Raw genomic sequence first — 14,803 nt, 5'->3', positions numbered from 1 at the left:
AAGTGTGACTAATTGGATTCTCTTTTTAAGGACTAAGGGCCAAATTTTTGCTGTCACTTATACTAGTACATCCCTAATGATGTCAGTGTAAAAAGAGCAGAATTTGGCCAAGTTTCCGCTTGCACTTGGTTGGTTAGTTAGTTCTTAAGGAAGATCCTCACTTCCTCATATAGTAACAAACAGGGATCTTTCACATCCAAGGATTCCCCTGCCTGTTCCTTTCTGGGATTACCATGTGTTCTTGCTCTCTCTTCAGGCCATACCATCAGCTCCAGGAAAGCTGTTCTTGGAATTACCCAGTGAATGACAACAATTCAGAATTCCTGATCTGGGAACTCTGCCTATAAATAGGGGCAGGTTAAAATTAAATGGGGCCTGTTCTCCCCCATTTCACTGCTTAAATAAATAAAATATTAGTAGCCTCTCACAGATTTCAGGGGGTTGAAGTACAGGGCGGATTTTGACTTATGCTTTAGTGCCTAGTTCAGACCACACTGTCTAGACAGACATTCTTCCTAGCAACTTGTGTATTAGAGACTTGTTTTGTTATGTGGCAGTTGAGAACTTGTCTTTGTTTAGAGTAGCCATGACTGTTGGGGAATTTGACTGAAGTGTGTGCTTTCCTGATGTGATAGAGACTGGCTTGCATATCAGGAGAAGAAAAGCATTGTGAAGCAAAACACATGCTGACTATTCCTACCTTAACCATGTAGTCCAGTCTCTTTCTGTTCCATCTTGGTCACTTACAAGCTGTTCTGTCTCTCACCACAAACCAGACTTCCCTTTTTGTCCTAGGGAGAGTCCTACTGGACAGCTGTCGAACAGCCTTTTGGGAAATAGTATAATTAATAAAATACCTCTGCACTAGCATTCTGTAGGAAAGCAGAGGTCATCAGTAATTCGAGATTGAGTCACAGCAACATTTTCTTGTCCAATGTATAAAATCCTAAACTTCTGGAATCCTGTGGTGGAATTTGGTAGTCTGGTAACTCTCTGGTACCCAGTTCCCCATATCTTTATGTAAGGTGCATGGCAATGATATTGGTAATAAAATGCTGTGGAAACAAAGAGACTATTTAAAATTCTCAAACTCATGGGTGTGTTTTCCACCACTGCAGGAGGCTATAAAGCACAATTCATTCTTTGAGCCACAAAGAAGACTAGAACAAGGAAATGTTGATGAAGCATTTGAAACTGTAGATCAAATACTTGAAGGTAAAGTGCAGAATGTTTTGGGTGGATGGTGGGATGATGAGAGTTTCTGCCAGTTTGAAGTCTGATACTAACCAAATGGATCTGGGCAAAATGGAAATTGTCAAATCTTCATCAGAATTTATGGGGACAGACTTTCAAAGATTGGCACCTAAATTGCTCCTTCCTATGTCCCTTTTAAGTGCAATTGATGATGTATTGTGCCTATTAGGCAACACCAGTACAGCATTACTATCTGATTAATTTATGAGAAAAAATATAATCCTACCATTATTTACCATGGACTTTCCTGTCTCTGTTTTACTGTGATACAAAAGTGACAATCTGCAATATGGAAATATTGATCCAGAAAACCAATCAGATGACTAAAACAGCTGACATATGTCCTGCAGAATGTGGATTTTACCCTCTTGTTAGTCTGTTCCCTTTCAATCACCAATTCCTCCCTTTCTTCCTCAGCATCAGACATGGCTTGTTTGATGCTAGTACCAGAACAACCACGAACAGCATTTCCGTTCTGCAGAAAAATTACTGTATTCCACATCTGATTTGATTAACACAAGCTGGCTCAAGATCCTGTCAGCACTCTCAAGCCTTCCACATCCCAGACTCAAGACACTTAGCTTGATATTGACAGTGTGTATGGCAGATTATCTGGTAGTGTAAACTGGCACAGTTCTGTTGATATCAATGGGGCAGGGCTGGTTTACACCAGCAGAGAGTTTGGCTCACATTTTTATGCTAGGTGTTGCACCTACTGCAGCTGGTTTCTCTTGCCTGGTTGCACCTTAACAATAGTAACACCAGCAGATGTGTTGATCAAGTACGTTGAATGTTACGTTTTGTGTAATTTGCATACATGGCCTAGCCTCCTCATTCCTCCCCTTGTTACCCCCCAGCCCATCAGCAATACTTGAGTCTTTATCTTTGGAACAGGGGAGATCCACATCGGGGGACAGGAACATTTTTACATGGAGACTCAGTGTGCGCTTGTTGTGCCAAAAGGAGAGGATAAAGAAATGGACATGTATGTGTCAACCCAACATCCAGCACTTATCCAGGTAATGGAGAGCCTTTTTAGGCAATTCTTTAAAAACTTGACAGTATAGCTCTTTGTGTGTGGTTTGATAATCCATCTTAAACAGTTTATGATGCAGTAGGAACATATGAATTACACAGTTGGGTTATCCAATGTCCATTGCTTTCCACTACACCAGTAGCATGCAAGCTCAGCCCCACTGATCTCTCTGGCACCAAGGTGAGGAGTGAGTAAAAGCCCTTTAGTCCCCTCTGAAAGTAGTCTATGCTCCAGGGCACGATCCTTTAAGGTACAGAGTTCTCCCTGTGAAGTGCTAAGCACCCTCCACTCCTATCTTCTTCAGTGCTTTGTACATGCATTAGCTGGGGAGGGGGTTACAACTGCCTACTGCCAGAAAGATAAAGGGAAAACTCACAAAACCTAACAGGAGAGAGGTAAGGTTGGTGAGGTAATATCTTTTATTGGACTGACTTCTGCTGGTGAAAGAGACAAACTGTCAAGCTCCACAGAGCTCTTCTTCACGACTGGAATAAAACCTAGTATAGCAGATTATCTCTTCTTAGCTACACATATGGCTTGTAAAGCAGAATACATTTTGAACAAAATGCTAAGATTTTGTATTAGGTGTATTTTGCCCACTGTTCAGCTCCCATTTTCTGTGTGTGTTACTTTTATATCATTGATAACAAAAATCTGCATTCTTTCTTGGCTGTGTTTCATAAATGAGGGACACTGTCAATCACATTTCTTCATCTGTGACTAATAGGACCTTAGATTATTAAAACCAAACATTTAAAAAATCTAATGTCCTTATTATGGATTTTGCTTACTTCCTGCATTTCTCTCAGCTTGGGCAATTGTCTATAGCCAGTTTCACTTTCAGGTTCTCCATGTTGCAGTATTTGGGTGCAAATGTTGTTTGGGGGTATTTATTTGTTGAAAAATAGATGTTTCCATGGGAATTAGAAAGAAAATCATGGAGACATAACTTGGTCTTTTCTATAAACTTTTTTTGCAAAACTTAAATTTGGGCCAGATTTGAGCTGACAGGATCCCTTTAAAAATTGCAATGATATAAAAAGGGGATATTGACTTTACAGGAAATGGTGGCCTCATGTTTAGGAGTTCCAGCCAATAAGATCATGTGCCATGTAAAAAGAATCGGTGGAGCTTTTGGTGGGAAAGTAGGGAAAGCTGGTCTGTTGGCATCTGTTGCTGCAGTGGCAGCAAACAAGTAAGTGTGTGGCTTCCTGTTGTAAGAGAGAAAAGGGGAGGAATAATAGTTACCCACAAGGTCCCTTCCCTTCCCAGAGTTGCTCCCTCTATATTAGCTAACAAGCCACAAACACCTGACTGTCAGTGAGTTTTATTTGACTCTCTACTCTGGAAGGGTTATAAACTGGGCTAAGGTGATGTGATCTAAACAGAGCTGAGACTGATGTCAGCCAGAAATGCTCTCAAAACTCTTGACCGGCTTAGGGGAGCTACCCGCCTGTCAGATTGAGACCTTGTCCACATATAGGGATTGTACTGACCTTGCTACATCAGTTTCAAAATTGATTTAGTTAACTCAATGCAACTTTCTGGTGCAGACACTGATTTTGGTTTTAAGAGTGTTATATTGATTTAGCCTATGTTGATTTCTTACTGATTTGAGCTAAATTGATATAAAGCATTCTTAAAACCAAAATAAGTGTCTACACAAGAAAGTTGCACTTAGTTAACTCATTGTTTTTCAAAAAGATTCTGTCATGGGTCTGGACCCAGCAAAGCACATAAATAGTGCATACTTTATGCACAAGTAATCCCATTAAAATTAAGCAGGTGCTTCAGTCCATCCCTGTTCACTAAAACATTTAAGTCAATGCTTAAATTTAAACGCATCCTTTGTGCTCTGCTAGATTTGGGCCCCAGGGAAATAGCCATCCTTTTAGTAGTGTTTGTAACTTTGTCTGAAGCGTAACCCTCCTTCCCCCTTTTTTTACGTTTTTAATTTAGAACTGGTCGTGCAGTTCGTTTTATCCTGGACCGGGGGGATGATATGTTAATCACAGGGGGCCGACACCCTCTCATTGGCAAATATAAAGTAAGTGGAAGAAAAATGCTGTGCCCAAACCATCAGTCCACTTTATGTGAGAAGGTAACAAGATTTTTTAGAGAAAGGAAACGCAGTGGATCAAATTTACCTCAATTTCAGTAAGGCATTTGATACGGTTCCACATGGGGAATTATTAGTTAAATTGGAAAAGATGGGGATCAGTATGAAAATTGAAAAGTGGATAAGGAACTGGTTAAAGGAGAGACTACAATGGGTCGTACTGAAAGGTGAACTGTCAGGCTGGAGGGAGGTTACTAGTGGAGTTTCTCAGGGATCAGTTTTGGGACCAATCTTATTTAATCTTTTTATTACTGACCTTGGCACAAAAAGTAGAAATGTGCTAATAAAGTTTACGGATGACGCAAAAAGCTGTGAGGTATTGCTAATACAGAGAAGGACCGGGATATCATACAGGAAGATCTGGATGACCTTGTAAACTGGAGTAATAGTAACAGGATGAAATTTAATAGTGAAAAATGCAAGGTCATGCATTTAGGGATTAATAGCAAGAATTTTAGTTATAAATTGGGGAAACATCAATTGGAAGTAACAGAGGAGGAGAAGGACCTCGGAGTATTGGTTGATCACAGGATGACTATGAGCCACCAATGTGATATGGCCGTTAAAAAGGCTAATGCGGTTTTAGGATGCATCAGGCGAGGTATTTCCAACAAAGATAAGGAGATGTTAGTACCGTTATACAAGGCACTGGTGAGACCTCATCTGGAATACTGTGTGCAGTTCTGGTCTCCCATGTTTAAGAAGAATGAATTCAAACTGGAACAGGTACAGAGAAGGGCTACGAGGAAGATCCGAGAAATGGAAAACCTATCTTATGAAAGGAGACTCAAAGAGCTTGGCTTATTTAGCCTAACCAGAAGAAGGTTGAGGGAGGATATGATTGCTCTTTATAAATATATCAGAGGGATAAATATTAGGGTGGGAGAGGAATTATTTAAGCTTAGTACCAATGTGGACACAAGAACAAATGGATATAAACTGGACACTAGGAAGTTTAGACTTGAAATTAGACGAAGGTTTCTAACCATTAGAGGAGTGAAGTTCTGGAACAGCCTTCCAAGCGGAGTAGTGGGGGCAAAAGACATATCTGGCTTTAAGACTAAACTTGATAAGTTTATGGAAGGGATGGTATGATGGGATAGCATAATTTTGGCAATTAATTTGGCAATTGGTCTTTGATTATCAGCAGGTAAGTATGCCCAGTGATCTGTGATGGGATGTTAGATGGGATGGGATCTGAGTTACTACAGAGAATTCTTTCCTGGGTGCTGGCTGGTGAGTCTTACTCACATGCTCAGGGTTTAACTGATCACCATATTTGGGGTTGGGAAGGAATTTTCCTCCAGGGCAGATTGGCAGAGGCCCTGGAGCTTTTTCGCCTTCCTCTGCAGCATGGGGCATGGGTCACTTGCTGGAGGATTCTCTGCAGCTTGAGGTCTTCAAACCACGATTTGAAGACTTCAGTAACTCAGACATAGGTTTGCGGTTTGTTACAGGAGTGGATGGGTGAGATTCTGTGGCCTGCATTGTGCAGGAGGTCAGACTAGATGATCATAATGGTCCCTTCTGACCTTAAAGTCTATGAGTCTATGAATGGGATTTTGTGAGTACCACTAGTTAAAGTTAAGATTTTGTCATGTTTATTTTTAGCAATAAACAAAAATTCACAAAAACCTCAGCAGCTCGAAGGTCCAGGGTCCCCACCACCCACAGTGGCTCAGAGCTCCAGGGTCCTTATCACCTGCAGTGGCTCAGAGCTCCAAGGCTTCTGCTGGCTGACAGCTCCAGCCATCCCACCTCAGGGCACAGGGCTGAAGCTGAAAATATCACAGAAGTTTCTGAAAGTAACGGAATCCATTACCACCGTGACAAAATCTTATCCTAACAACTAGTTAAAGTTGTTTTTAACTAGTTGGTCTATTAATGCAAATAGCTGTATTAGTTCAGCCTTCATTTGAGACTCTTAATTAGGAAATTCAGAAGTAAGGTCCGCTAACCAACTTTAAATCTACCTCTTCACTCCCGCCTATATCTCTGCTTTCATTTCTTTTTACTCTTGCATGTCTTCTTCCTCCCATAATTTCTCCCTTTATTTCTTTCTCTCTGGAAACTGGAAGGCATAAGGAGTCCTTGGCCCAACAAAGTTTCTCTGCACAGGTTTACGCTTGAGGCCTTGCTGTGCACAGGTTCAAACAGAGAAACCACTAGGTTTTTACATAAACACAGAATCAGTCAGGAAAAACAGCACCTTTGGTTACAACCCAGTCCTCCAGCTACTGAATACAACCTCTACTTCACCCAAGGCCTCTTTCTGACCTGATTATCGGTAAAAATTTTATAGAAGTTCCTGCCCTCTTGTCAGCAGTGATGGACAAGATAGCCTGGGCAACACTGACTTAAATCAAATCAATAAAAAAAAGGCAGAATCTATAAACATAAGAGTCAGAAAATCTTTGGCTGCCAGGGCTTTCATCTCTGTCTACCTCCCTTGTACTTCCAGAGGGTTACAAGTGTCTCTGAGGCAGCCTGGTGCGAATGTCTCTGGTAGAGAGTTATTGTCCTCTTCAAGTCCCAAGTTCATCTGCCACGTCTCATCCTGTTCCTCCCTCTTTATACCTGGGCTTCCCCTCATTAGCTACAGCAGCTGTGGGCTTGTCTCTTCATAACTGACATTTCCCACAGCTGAGTCAGCATGGGGTAGTTTTTGCTGACTGCAAGTAGGAAAGGTTCTTAATCCCTTCTTGCCTGTGTTTTATGTGCGGTTTGTAGACCCCATAGTACCTTTCTCACCTCCCCTTCCCACCATGCTCTGGTCATAGACTCATAGACTTTAAGGTCAGAGGAGACCATCATGATCATCTGATCTGACATCCTGCAGGCCACAGAACCAATGAATTTTTCACTCCCAGTGCTCCCCTAGGAGGACTGTTCCAGAACTTCACTCTGCTGATGGTTGAGAGCCTTCATCTAATTGCAAACCTAAACTTCTTGATGGCCAGTTTTTATCCATTTGTCCTTGTGACCACATTGGCACTTAACTTAAATAACTCCTCTCCCTCCCTGGTACATATCCTTCTGATATATTTGCATGAGAATATAAGAATGGCCATACTGGGTCAGACCAATGATCCGTTTAGCCTAGTATCCTGTCTTCCAACAGTAGTCAATGACAGGTGCTTCAGAGGGAATGAACAGAACATGTAGTCATCAAATGATCCATCTCCAGTAGCCCATTCCCAGCTTCTTGTAAAGAGAGGCTATGGACACCATCCCTTCCTATCCTTGCTAATAGCCATTAATGGACCTATCCTCCATGAATTTACCTTTAAAAATTAACATTTACTGATGGTGGCACGGCATACTAATCAGCCATCTCCAGGAGAAGGCACAGGAAGACAGACTTTCCAGCAGCATCCCATTCCATTGAGATGCACATTGCTAGACAAAAGAAACTTGTGGTATGTACTGGACAGATGCAGTTCACAACTGGGAGTTTGGAAAGTCTGTAGCTTAACAACCCATTTTTCCATGGTTTCAACAGAGTTTTGCTTAAATTGAGTGGCACAATATAGCCTGAACTGTGTAACTGACATTTAGTTGCAAAATGTATAACCTGTTTGTACTTGTGGCTTGCAAAGGGTGAGTGGATTCCTGCTAGCAGATTTTGCTGGCAAGTGAAACATAGACAGGGCCAACCTCGTGCTGGGAGCAGGGACCTGACCAGGCCACAAACCCAATGTCTGTCTCCAGCTTTCTCGTGGTACAACCCAGGTACTCTCAGTGGATAGTGAATAGGAAAGGGCTGCCTAGACTTGAGGTGGCTGGCAGTATATGTACTTTCTTAAACCAAAAAACTGACAAAATGAGTAAGATCAGCCCTACTCAACCTTGGTGTTAGAAAAAAAGAGATGATGGTAACGTTTGTATTTATACTTTGTGTACTGTATGTTGGAACAAGTAGAGAGTAGTTTAAGGACTGAACATGTGTAAGAAGTCAATATTAATCCATTTTAGGTTGGCTTCATGAATGATGGTAGGATCGTGGCTGCAGATGCTAAATACTATATTAATGGAGGATGCACTCCTGATGACTCTATTCTGGTAAGCATTTTATGAAGGGGCAGATTTTCTAGTCATAACATGGGATGAATTGTTTGCTGGAAACATTGTGAAAGGCCAGGTTCCCTTGCTCACTTCTTGTAAGATTGTCCTGTTAGCCTGTGTTGTGGGGATTCTGAGTGTGTGTCGGAAAAGACCCCCAAAAGAGAAACCACCTCTCCTGACCTAGCTCAGTGTTCCCTTTTGGCATTTCCCCACACATTCCCTTAATGGAATATTACTCAGAGTTAGGTTCAAGTTATGGTGGTAGCTAAAAGTCTATTCCTCACAAATGTCCAGTGCCTCACAGTCTGCACAATCATTTTATGGCCACAGGGAATATGGAAGGTTCTGACAATGGGAAAATCTCCGTGGGTCTTAGAATATTAAAGAATAAAATCTACCTGAGGTTCCCAGCAGTCTTCGAGTGACGCTCAGCAAGATAATTCTGCATTTTCCAAACTGCAGTCCTCACACAGATACTACTCAGACCTCCCTCCTCTCCCAATCTTCCCACAGTTGTACGTTTGAATTCATATCATGTTACCACTGACTACATAGATAGATAAACACCACACCCAGCAACAATTAAGTTCTTAGAGAAAAATTGTCCCATTCGATATATATGCACCATTTCTGCTGATGTCAGTAGGAGTTATTTGCACAACCAAAGCCAAAATTTGCCCCTGGAGCATTAGGCTTACTTATATTCTGTGAATAATGTTTTAATTTACCATCATATTATAAGTATTTCCATGCATAGTTTCATTATAGAAAGTTAAGATTGCAGGATCTTCTCTGTGATTGGAGTGCAGTAATATATTTCAAGACTATTAGTATTAAAAACAAACTCTTACACTTTAGAAACCCAGGAAATGCAGAACTAAGGTTACACTTCATGTAAAGGAACCAGCAGTCCCTAGTTATGCATTCAACTAAAACAGTTAATCATTTTTTAAAGGCAGAGTTTAATCAACTACATTTTGGTGCTGGGTATTAGAACGCAGCCAGGACAGTCCAGTAAACAAAGGTTTCTCTCTCTTGTGTGTGTTTTTTTCAGATTTGTAGAAAAATAAACAAATATGAAAACAAAAACCAAAGTTAGAAGACTTTTGTAGTGGTGGCTTCTTTGAGAAATAAAACTTAACTCTGAACATCCTTAGATCCCTTTGTCTAGTTCATTTCAAATTATGTAGAAAATTTTTCCTTCAGGCTCAGATCTAAACTACAGTTTTTTAAATTGATATGAATTTTTGTAAATTTTTAAACTTAGGCCAAAATCAGTCTTATAATGGAATTTCATTTGCAGCCTTAACTATTGTGATACAGCACAGCCAGTGAGCAGCAGGAGAGTGATAGATGGGAGACGTGTGGGCCCCAGCATGATCAGAGCCTTATTCCCTGTAGAGGGAAGAGAGGCTGCTACAGATTAATTAGAGCACCTGAAATCAATTAAGTCAATTAGAGCACCTGAAGCCAGTCACCTGATAAAAAACCCCTTCTTCAATCAGACAGTTGGAGGAGTTGAAGCAGTGTGGTTTGGTGTTGGAGCGGAGAGCAGTTTGGAGGAGTTCAAGCAGACTGGTTTGGTGTTGGAGCGGAGAGCAGTTTGGAGGAGTTGAAGCAGACTGGTTTGGTGTTGGAGTGGAGAGCAGTTTGGAGGAGAGCAGTTAGAAGGAGTTGAAGCAGAGTGGTTTGGTGTTGGAGCGGAGAGCAGTTTGGAGGAGTTGAAGCAAAGTGGTTTGGTGTTAAAGTGGAGAGCAAATTGGAGGAGAGCAGTTTGGAGGAATTGAAGCAGAGTGATTTGGTATTAGAGTGGACAGCAGTTTGGAGGAGTTGAAGTAGAGTGGTTTGGTGTTGGAGCGGAGAGCAGTTTGGAGGAGTTGAAGCAGACTGGTTTGGTGTTGGAGTGGAGAGCAGTTTGGAGGAGAGCAGTTAGAAGGAATTGAAGCAGAGTGGTTTGGTGTTGGAGCGGAGAGCAGTTTGGAGGAGTAGAAGGAAAGTGGTTTGGTGTTGGAGCGGAGAGCAGTTTGGAGGAGTTGAAGGAAAGTGGTTTGGTGTTGGAGCGGAGAGCAGTTTGGAGGAGTTGAAGCACAGTGGTTTGGTGTTGGAGTGGACAGCAGTTTGGAGGAGTTGAAGCAAAGTGGTTTGGTGTTGGAGTGGACAGCAGTTTGGAGGAGTTGAAGCAAAGTGGTTTGGTGTTGGAATGGAGAGCAGTTTGGAGGAGAGCAGTTTGGAGGAGTTGAAGCAGAGTGATTTGGTGTTGGAGCGGAGAGCAGTTTGGAGGAGAGCAGTTTGAATGAGTTGAAGCAGAGTGGTTTGGTGTTGGAGCAGAGAGCAGTTTGGAGGAGTAGAAGCAAGGTGGTTTGGTGTTAGAGTGGAGAGCAAATTGGAGGAGAGCAGTTTGGAGGAGTTGAAGTAGAGTGGTTTGGTGTTGGAGCAGAGAGCAGTTGGAGGAGTTGAAGGAAAGTGGTTTGGTGTTGGAGCGGAGAGCAGATTGGAGGAGAGCAGTTTGAAGGAGTTGAAGCAGAGTGGTTTGGTGTTGGAGCGGAGAGCATTTTATAGGAGTTGAAGCACAGTGGTTTGGTGTTGGAGCGGAGAGCAGTTTGAAGGAGTTGAAGCAGAGTGGTTTGGTGTTGGAGCGGAGAGCATTTTATAGGAGTTGAAGCACAGTGGTTTGGTGTTGGAGCGGAGAGCAGTTTGGAGGAGTTGAAGCAAAGTTGTTTGGTGTTGGAGTGGAGAGCAGTTTGGAGGAGTTGAAGCAGAGTGATTTGGTGTTGGAGCGGAGAGCAGTTTGGAGGAGAGCAGTTTGAAGGAGTTGAAGCAGAGTGGTTTGGTGTTGGAGCAGAGAGCAGTTTGGAGGAGTAGAAGCAATGTGGTTTGGTGTTAGAGTGGAGAGCAAATTGGAGGAGAGCAGTTTGGAGGAGTTGAAGTAGAGTGGTTTGGTGTTGGAGCAGAGAGCAGTTTGGAGGAGTTGAAGGAAAGTGGTTTGGTGTTGGAGCGGAGAGCAGATTGGAGGAGAGCAGTTTGAAGGAGTTGAAGCAGAGTGGTTTGGTGTTGGAGCGGAGAGCAGTTTGAAGGAGTTGAAGCAGAGTGGTTTGGTGTTGGAGCGGAGAGCAGTTCGGAGGAGTTGAAGCAAAGTTGTTTGGTGTTGGAGTGGAGAGCAGTTTATAGGAGTTGAAGCAGAGTGATTTGGTGTTAGAGTGGACAGCAGTTTGGAGGAGTTGAAGTAGAGTGGTTTGGTGTTGGAGCGGAGAGCAGTTTGGAGGAGTTGAAGGAAAGTGGTTTGGTGTTGGAGCGGAGAGCAGTTTGGAGGAGTTGAAGGAAAGTGGTTTGGTGTTGGAGCGGAGAGCAGTTTGGAGGAGTTGAAGCAAAGTGGTTTGGTGTTGGAGCGGAGAGCAGTTTGGAGGAGTTGAAGCACAGTGGTTTGGTGTTGGAGCGGAGAGCAGTTTGAAGGAGTTGAAGCAGAGTGGTTTGGTGTTGGAGCGGAGAGCAGTTTGAAGGAGTTGAAGCAGAGTGGTTTGGTGTTGGAGCGGAGAGCAGTTTGAAGGAGTTGAAGCAGAGTGGTTTGGTGTTGGAGCGAAGAGAAATTTGGAGGAGAGCAGTTTGGAGAAGTGCTGTCACTGGCCAAAAGTCCAAGACCATAGGTAAAGGGAAACCCAGCTTGTGCAGAGCAGAGGGACTGTACAGACACAAGGGGTTGGGAGAAACTTGGCCCAATCGGAGAGAGGGCAGGAAGCCTCCCAAGCTGAAGGGCCAGAGAGGGAAGTAGCCCAGCGGAAGGAATCGCTAGTTCAAGTGGTTTACCGCTATCCCTAGGGCCCATGGGCTGGGACCCAGAGTAGAGGGCAGTCTTGGGTCCCTCCCTCTTCACTCCCCTTTCTGGGACACTAGTGGGACAGTTGATAACCCAGTTCCAGGGTGAGAAATGATGCCCTGAACCCTCACAAGAGGGGAAAGCATGGGTGTCATAAACAGATAGTTAAGAGTTAATAGAACAGGAGTACTTCATGTCTCTTTTGCCTGTAAAGGGTTAACAAGCTCAGTGAGCCTGGCTATCACCTGACCAGAGGACTAATCAGGGGACAGGATACTTTCAAATCTTGATGGAGGGAAGTCTTTGTGTGTGCTGTTAGTGTTTGATTGTTGTTCACTCTGGGGGCTCAGAGGGACCAGACGTGCAACCAGGTTTCTCTCCAATCTCTCTGATACAGTCTCTTATATGTTCAGAATAGTAAGTACTAGTAGATAAGGCAGATTAGGCTTATGTTTGTTTTCTTTATTTGCAAATGTGAATTTTGCTGGAAGCATTGTATCTCTGTTTGCTGCAACTTGTATTTGTGCTGGGGGGAGGATTCTCTCTGGTGTCTATAAGCTGAAAGACCCTGTAATATTTTCCATCTTGATTTTACAGAGATAATTTTTACTTTTTTTTCTTTCTTTTATTAAAAGCTTTTCTTTTTAAGAACCTGATTGTTCTTTTATTCTTGTGTGAGACCCCAGGGGATGGGGTCTGGACTCACCAGGGAATTGGTGGGAGAAAGGAGAGAAGGAGGGAGGAAAAGCCTGCTTTCTCTCTGTGTTAGGATCATTGTCTCTCTCTCTCAGGAAGAGTCTGGGAGGGGGAGAGAAGGGGGGGAAGGTGAATTTCCTCTCTGTTTTAAGATTCAAGGAGTTGAATCACGGTGATCTTCCAGTGTTACCCAGGGAGGGGGGGATCTGGGAGGAAGAAAGGAGGGGGGAATGGTTTATTTCCCTTTGTTGTGAGACCCAAGGGGTTTTGGATCTTGGGGTCCCAGGGAAGGTTTTGGGGGCCAGAAAGTGTCCCAAAACACTATATTTTTGGGTGGTGGCAGCTCTACCATTTCTAAGCTAGTAATTAAGCTTAGAGGGGTTCATGCAGGTACCCCATCTTTTGGATGCTAAGGTTCAGAGTGGGGAATCATACCTTGACAGTGGGACCCCTCATGATAGTGCCCGCAATCTGCTACACTATGGAGAGACTATTGTAGCTCACTAATCATATATCAACTGCTATTGTTCTACTACATTCCTTTCATTTGCTAACAGAACTATTGAAATGCAGGATCATTCTTTGTGGGAAATGTAGATGTAATGAGTGTAGAATATTCTTGTTACATGGGATTTATAGAAACATTTTTTTAAAAAAGCTTAAAATTCTCTTCTATTGTCCAAATTGTCTCAAGTCCAAGTCCTTTCTCTAATAGGAGGAATATTTACTTGTTTAATTGTGAATGTAATTTTAAAGGAAGAGCTGTTCTGATATTTAGCTGTGCCTGTTCTCATACTCAAGGTAACAGAGATAGTCTTACTAAAAATGGATAATGCTTACAAGATTCCCAACTTGCGGTGCTGCAGTCGTGCCTGCAAGACGAACTTGCCATCAAACACAGCATTCCGAGGATTTGGTTTCCCCCAGTCAGGACTGATTACAGAATCCTGGATAACAGCTATTGCAGCCAAAAGTGGTTTATCACCAGAAAAAGTAAGGAAAGAGGATTATTAGCTTTGAAATTAAACAGTTTGTTTTTCTTTACTCTTTTGTACTGTACAACCTGTGTTAAAGTGTGGCCCACACAGTAAACTATTTGAAAACTCCTGGGTTGGCTGACTAGCTAGAACTAATCGTTTTCAAGTCCTGAGTGGACTACAAAGCATTTGTTGTTATTAGTTACTCTTGTTTTTGTGACTGGTCACCTGAGTAGGATGGTATTTTGTCTGTTTCTGGATTGAATGACTAAAATATTTTAAAGATGAGAGTAACAAAACAAAAAACTAGGGGTATGAATTTCTGGATGAAATTGTGCTAAAATTTTAAAGTATTTCCCATTCAAAATTTGACTGCTTTAAAAAATGAATAATATGGCCCCACTGTCATACTTTACCCAATTTGTCATGATTAATCATAAAAACACTCAAGAATGCATTTTGCTTACTATTTGACCACTAATCCCAAAAGCAGTAGTCTGCTTTTATGAAGATGGTACGATCTGGTTTAATTCTGCTGTTTCAGGTTAGGGAGATAAACATGTACAAAGAAACTGAACAAATGTGCTACACTCAAGAGCTTGATCCAGAGAACATGGTAAAGTGTTGGAATGAATGTATGGAGAAGTCTGAATACTACAGCAGGAAAACAGCTGTGGAAGAATTTAACAAGCAAAATTACTGGAAGAAGAAGGGGATTGCCATTATTCCCATGAAGTTTCCATTTGGCTTATGCACACGTTTTCTAAGTCAGGTCAGTTGGCTTTAAAGCTGCTTTAAAAATGCTGACAAACACAATGGGCTAAGCCTTTTACCCTTGGAAGGCT

At 42.4% G+C, this 14,803-nt stretch overlaps 1 protein-coding gene across 2 annotated transcripts in view; it reads left to right on the top strand.

Moving 5' to 3' along the window:
• The window catches only part of AOX1 (aldehyde oxidase 1), a 198,677-nt gene that overhangs the window by 45,712 nt on the left and 138,162 nt on the right, over nt 1-14,803 (top strand). For both annotated transcript variants that reach the window (XM_050916607.1, XM_050916608.1), the window contains 7 exons: nt 1,119-1,215; nt 2,149-2,273; nt 3,352-3,485; nt 4,250-4,337; nt 8,385-8,471; nt 13,783-13,974; nt 14,503-14,730. In XM_050916607.1, the coding sequence (XP_050772564.1) occupies nt 1,119-1,215; nt 2,149-2,273; nt 3,352-3,485; nt 4,250-4,337; nt 8,385-8,471; nt 13,783-13,974; nt 14,503-14,730 (951 nt within the window). The remainder of the gene's footprint in view (nt 1-1,118; nt 1,216-2,148; nt 2,274-3,351; nt 3,486-4,249; nt 4,338-8,384; nt 8,472-13,782; nt 13,975-14,502; nt 14,731-14,803) is intronic.

This window comes from Gopherus flavomarginatus, chromosome 10 (assembly GCF_025201925.1).
Source record: "Gopherus flavomarginatus isolate rGopFla2 chromosome 10, rGopFla2.mat.asm, whole genome shotgun sequence".
Lineage (NCBI taxonomy): Eukaryota > Metazoa > Chordata > Testudines > Testudinidae > Gopherus > Gopherus flavomarginatus.
This window is presented reverse-complemented; position numbering and strand designations above follow the sequence as displayed.